Source organism: Falco punctatus (assembly GCF_963210335.1).
Source record: "Falco punctatus genome assembly, chromosome: 13".
Classification (NCBI taxonomy): domain Eukaryota; kingdom Metazoa; phylum Chordata; class Aves; order Falconiformes; family Falconidae; genus Falco; species Falco punctatus.
Window position 1 is genome coordinate 806,093 of NC_137593.1, and position 5,961 is coordinate 812,053.

Here is a 5,961-nt window from a genome sequence, read left to right on the forward strand (position 1 = left end):
GACATGGCCCACAGCACTGCTAAACTAGTGGGCAGTTTCAACATCTGTTTGTTTTCTGATTTGCCTTTTTAAAATTATGATTTCATTGGGCTGGTAAAATTCAGAAACAACTTCTGTATAATTAACCATTTTTGTATAATGCCACTGTATCGTTTGAAAGCAAGAAACAGTTTTTGTGCTGATATCAACTGGTTTGGGTGTGCTGGTTGGGGTGGAGCTGTCATTTTACATTAGCAACATTTATCCTGAAAGTTAAACAGATAATTACATTATATGGCAACAACGAATAAACTGGCAAGCTTTGAAGCATTGAAATGCATTACTATATGAAAATGAAGTGCTTTTCTTCAGTGCTCTGTTTAATATAATTAAGTTGTTTGAATTGGCTTGCTAGCTATAGAGTGCCACTGAGCTGCTGTATCTCTTGCGTTGGTCTCCGAGTGTCATAGGAGAGGCTGTTCTGTGGCTGGGGAAGATGGTGTGTGGTCGGGGTTCAAGCCACCAGCTTTGCCCTCCTGGAGCCTCCGGGATCTCTTGCAAGGTGGAATGGAGAGCAGTACCCACTCCTCCTCACCCCCCGGGGAGCAGTGCCGGGCTCTCTGCCTCGCCGGCCGCTGCAGCCCGCACAAGGTAAGCGCTTTGCCCTGGCGGCCCCGCGCTCGCCGTGGGCTCTGCGTGTCACCCACGTGGGACCGTTCCACAAGGGGTGGTTGATCGGAGCCCAGTGCCAGGCAGGCGCTGGCTGTGGGCTCCCCACGGTGCGGAGTGTGGCTGCAGCCCTCCTGTCCTCCCCGGGCAGTTCCTAAACACGGCTCTGCAAAGGGGAAGTGCTTGTTTGCTTCTCCCCGGGGCTGGGCACATCGTGTGGCACCTTCCTCCCATGACAGCTGCCCCCGCCCCGCGCAGCCAAACAGACAGCGCCTTCGCCCTGACTCAGGCGTGACCGAGCCACATGCAAACCGGGTTAAAAGGCGGCGTGGTGCGGTGCAGCGGGTCCATGAGGCAGAGGCGTGGAGGGGCAGCACGCGGGCCTGGCCATGGTAAGGTGCCCTTGTGCCTGGCGAGCTGGTGCTCAGCCCGCGGCTCTCGGGGCGACTCTGCTCTTCCTCTAGCTGGGCTGTCTCTGGATGAACCCTTAACTGTTCTACCCTGACTGCCTTCTTTAAAATAGATTCATCAGTCTTTTTCTAACAACTACCTAAATCGATGTATCTGTCAATACAGTAATTTTTAAATTATTATTTGTATTTAAAGCACTAATGCTAATGCAGTGTTTTCCACAATTAAAGTCTCACTAGTGTTGAGTTTCTTCTTGAGAGCCTGAGCAGCCAGGGTTAGGCTAGGTGCTGCGGGTGAGGTTATTCTGACCAGGGTGAGCTCTCATGGCTGTGTAACTTTTGCCTCCGGCTGTACGCGGTACAAGTGTAGGTATTTGCTGGGTAAAACTTTATGAAATTTTGTATATGCTGTATTTTATTCTGTCTCATGATCTACCTTTAAAATAAGATACAGTGCTTTAAGGGCAGAGACCTATTAACAAATTCTAGACACCAGAGCAGTTTTGGAAACCTAAAACTCTCACGTCATTTGTGGAGACTGTCCTTAGCAGTTTTTGTGGCAGTCACGTTGCTGCTTTTTCAGACCTTAGACTTAGTTTGAGTTCAGTTTTAATCTATATCCCCTTTTCCTAACGCTTTGTTCTCCCCTGCTTTCTAATTGTTCTGCTGATATTTTGACCAAAGGCTCTCACTAAAAGCTTTATCTTGCAGTTCCCCTGCAGGTGGGTGTACATACATGTCTGCCTGAGGAGGGAGAGGAGCGAGCACTTGAGCTCCTACTCTATTTCTTTCCCTGTAGCATGAAAGCATTTTTTTTTTTAACAAGCTTCAGGAATAAAGCAAAAATTCTCCTCTGGCAAACTCATGCTTGGTGCAGCTTCCTAGAAAGCTCTTCTCCTTAAAGAATATTGGTTGTGCTACTTACTTCCAGGCCGAAAGGGGAAGCTCTTTGTTCGGAGCCAAGGAGCAAACAAGACAGCGGGGCAGGAGGGCTGGCAGTGGTGCTGGTAGCACTGCTGCAGCTGCAGCTATGTGTTTGCCAGCCCGGCACCCACCGTCATCCCGGCAGAGAGTGGCTGCTCCATGGGGCTGGGTGTGGGGTGCTCCATCGGGCACGGGCACGGATTTAGCCGAAGGGACAAGCTGTGGCTGAGTAAATCGTACACAGTGTTCTCGTTTTGTGGGAAGTTAGTAAGAAAAGTGAATTAAAGTTTGTGAATTTGGCTTTGCAGGCATTTTGTCCTGATCTTGACTGGACTGTCCCCTGGATGGCACTTGCTTTCATGTTAACGAGGTCTCAGTCGTAACTGAACCTTCCCTTCTTGGGAGGGCTTTTTGTAGAAAACAGGAGCAACTTATAAAACCCCAGGAGCAGAAAGGCCCTGTGTATGCAGGAATGGCTCAGAAGTGCTCCAGCACATCTGCTGTGATGCACAGGATACGTGCTTCATCTTGACAATGCTTTACACGCAATCCTGGTACCGAGTTACCAGCAAAACCCTACAAAGTGCATGACGAAACGGTTCGATTAATTCCTCTCCTGACTTAATGAATTCTGAGTAATGCTGTCAGAGCGTGGCTGTATGGCTGCTAATGAGTTCATCCTTTATCAGTCTTGACAGGGGACTTCTGCTTTAGTGATGAGTGAAGGGACCATGGGACCGGAGTTGGGTAACAGGTAGGCAGATGACTTCTAGTAAGAGCTGTGACAAAGCGGTGACAGGCATGTTTCACTTTCCCAGCCTCTGGTACTGCCAAACAGCATGTCATGGCAGGTGCTTCAGGTCCTGCTCTTACTTCAAACTCCTCAAGCAGGTTTTTGCTCATGCAAGTTTTCATCTTGCTCAGTAACTCTGGTCAACAGCTGAAAGTAGAAATCATGTGTGCATGAGAGGTATTCTCTGAGTTTGAGTATCTACTTACTGCGTTAGCTGTAAGGAAACTGCACGCCAGATTCATCTATTACAGCAACAGTATAGAAATAGCCATGCAACGATCTTTTGCTAATTTTTGATGTTTATTTTTTTCCCTGTTGACTTTCCAGGCTGTGAATGAGACAGATTCCTGTTTGCTGATGAACGGAGTCCTCGAAAAATATTATCTTTCCACCATGTACAGCCTTGAGTTCATTTTAGGCTTCATTGGAAACATCATTGTTGTGTTTGGCTATATTTTCTGCCTGAAAAACTGGAAAAGCGGCAACATCTACCTGTTAAATTTATCACTGTCAGATTTACTATTTCTGTGTACTCTTCCAGTACTTGTGAACAGCTACTCCAGACATCAGTGGGCAAAGGAGAACATCTTGTGCCACAGCAACAGATTCCTGCTGCATGTGAACCTGTATAGCAGCATCCTTTTCCTCACCGCTATCAGTATTGACCGATACATGCTCCTAAAACACCCTTTCAGAGACCATTTTCTACAGAAGAGGAAGACGGCCCTTATTGTGTCTGTTGCCATATGGATCGGGGTGGTACTGGAACTGTTGCCGTTGATATATTTCCTGGAGCCTGTAACGCTTGCCAATAATTACAAGTGTCTTGATTATGCAAGCTCTGGACACCCCATGAAAAGCCTCATCTATAGCATGTTCCTGACTGTCTTTGGGTTCCTCATCCCTCTCTTGATCATGTGCTGCTTCTATGTGAAGATGGTTCTTTTTCTTAAAGACAGGAGTGAGCAACTCAATTCTCTCCTGACACTTGAAAAACCTCTCAATTTAGTCATCCTCACGGTGGTGATCTTCTCTGTGCTCTTTACTCCCTATCACATAATGCGCAATGTCCGACTGGCTTCCCGAATACCAGCCTTGAACATCTCTGTGTGCATGCAGGGCATCATCAACACCATTTACACCATCACAAGACCTATTGCGTTTTTAAACAGTGCCATTAATCCCGTTTTTTATTTCTTAATGGGTGACCACTTCAGAGAGATGCTGATGGCAAAAATAAGGCAGCTCTTGAGCAGATGCACAGCCACCGGCAAATGAATGAATAAGGAGACTTCTCGTAGTGGGAGATGGTGGGGAGGAAACTGGCTTAGGGAAGCCATTTGCCGATGCACAGTGCCATCTTTTTAGATAACTTTATGCTATGGAATATGCATGAGCTAATTGTGTTCCTCTAAATGCTCTTGTTACCTTACCGTACAGGAGACCTCCTCCTGCTGACCTGCTTCCAGCAAACCAGAAGCGATGCTCCCTGTACAACAGTACAGCAGGAAACTCTGCTCTCGTAGCAGGATGCCCTGTGGCCTGTTAATATTGAAAATAAGAGATCATCATGGTAGTTCTCAGAGGGAAAATACACTGCTCTCAGACGGTTCCTTTGTGATCCATAACCTGATGCTGGGCTGGACCTAGGCTTGGAAAAACTGCCAGGGGCACTAATTCACATGTTCAGCACAAAGCAAGCTGAGCCTCCTTTGTGTAAGTGTTTGCAAACCCCACATCTCCTGGGAGATTTACCTCGCTGATTTGGTGAGGGCTGGCACCTTGGAAGCGGCAAAAAGGCGGGTGTGCGAACAGCCAGGTGGAGAGCTTCGTCGGTGTTTCAGAGGGGAGGCCGTGGCTGGGTTGCTGTTTGCATTTGTAACGCGTGCGAGGAGTGCAGAAAGCTGTAACGTCTGGCCGCTGGTCTTACAAGCATTTCATGGAACCACTGAGACAGTGAAGATGTGTGTGTGTGCAGACAGTTCTTTTGTGCTTCAATATTAAAGCTAGACTCAGTTTGCAGGAGTAAAAACAAGAAAATCTGTCATTTCAGTTCTTAACAGAGATTTGCCTTTGAGCATCGCTGAGACAGCTATGCAAGCTTATACTGCCATTTTCACAGCCACTTTTCAAAGTATAGATTTACTTAACTAATGCAATTATCTATAAGTACGAGCAGAATGTATAGCTTGAAGCAGAATTTGGACCTCAGAGTTTGTACTTCATTAACAGTTCCAATAATGAAACAGGAGCTAACAAGAAACCAGTTCCCTACCTAATGTCCCTGCGGAATCGTTGCAACAGCAGAACTTACTCTCCAATTGACTGACCTGACCTCAAATAGAGAGGGCAAAGAGACTGATGAAGCAGTAAGCTGGTACGAGCTTGGGCTGGGGAAGGGCCTGCGGAGAGCACCAGGGCGTGCTGGGCAGGGTGCAGGCAGCCCCCTCCCTTGCTGGCAGCCCCATGGTGATGAAGGAGCCCCCGGGGGCTCACTGCTTCCCAGGGCAGGGGGAAAGGACCACCCATCGTGTCTCATCAGAGACAGCTTCAGTTCTGCTTTCTGATGTGGTGGTCATCTGCAATAGCTTTATACCCATCTGTCTGATAAGAAACTCTGCTTTAAAACTACTGTTTTAAAAAAGTAATAATAAAAAAAGCTGGCTTTGTGTTGAGTGTTTTAGTTTATGTGCTGTTTCTTCTCTTTAATGTCCATGGAGCCACTGCCTCTGCAGTAGCACCCTAAAAGTCTGTGAGCAAAAGCACCCATTTGGCTCAACTGGAGGGATAAAGTAGTTGCTTCCCGCTGTGAGCGTCTCGCACAAGCACCCGTGCCTGTGTCCCTCTGGGGTGGCCGTGACATGTGCTGGGTGCTACGCCCAGGTGCCTTTGGGGATGCCCCCAAGCTCGGGGGGATGCTGCGGGAAGGATTTTGCTGTCACATTGCACAAATGTCTCCAGCACCGCTCCCCGAGGGGTTTGCTGGGGTGGGGGCAGTCCTGTCCCCCCCAGCGATGCTCCTGGCCAAAGCCACTGGCTGGGGGCTGGAGGCGGCAGCCAGGCTGTGGTGATGGGGAGAGGGGTGCCCGGGGAGCGCTAACCAGAGTCTTGACTGGAAGGAAATGTACATAAATCCTGATTTTCTTCTCTTTTTGCTTTGTAACTTGCTAAATCACTCTGTCAGTG

The 5,961-nt window shown here is 48.1% G+C and overlaps 1 protein-coding gene across 2 annotated transcripts; it reads left to right on the top strand.

The window, feature by feature from the left end:
• Window positions 1-407: 407 nt before the first annotated feature.
• On the top strand, window positions 408-5,450 carry SUCNR1 (succinate receptor 1). Of its 2 annotated transcripts, none has more exons than XM_080410295.1 (2): window positions 408-630; window positions 3,103-5,450. In XM_080410295.1, exons 1-2 carry the CDS (start codon window positions 547-549, stop codon window positions 4,051-4,053), a joined length of 1,035 nt encoding a protein of 344 aa, XP_080266421.1. In that variant the 5' UTR covers window positions 408-546; the 3' UTR covers window positions 4,054-5,450. The 2 variants fall into 2 exon arrangements, with proteins under 2 accessions (XP_080266421.1, XP_080266422.1); XM_080410296.1 differs by lacking the exon at window positions 408-630 and adding an exon at window positions 658-1,040.
• The last annotated feature ends 511 nt before the right edge of the window (window positions 5,451-5,961 follow it).

Excerpts from the sequence above, each read along its gene's own strand:
- SUCNR1 (XM_080410295.1), top strand. The coding sequence starts at position 547 with ATGGAGAGCAGTACCCACTCCTCCTCACCCCCCGGGGAGCAGTGCCGG. Across the intron at positions 631-3,102 it reads GCCGCTGCAGCCCGCACAAG|GCTGTGAATGAGACAGATTC; the intron begins GTAAGCGCTTTG and ends TTGACTTTCCAG.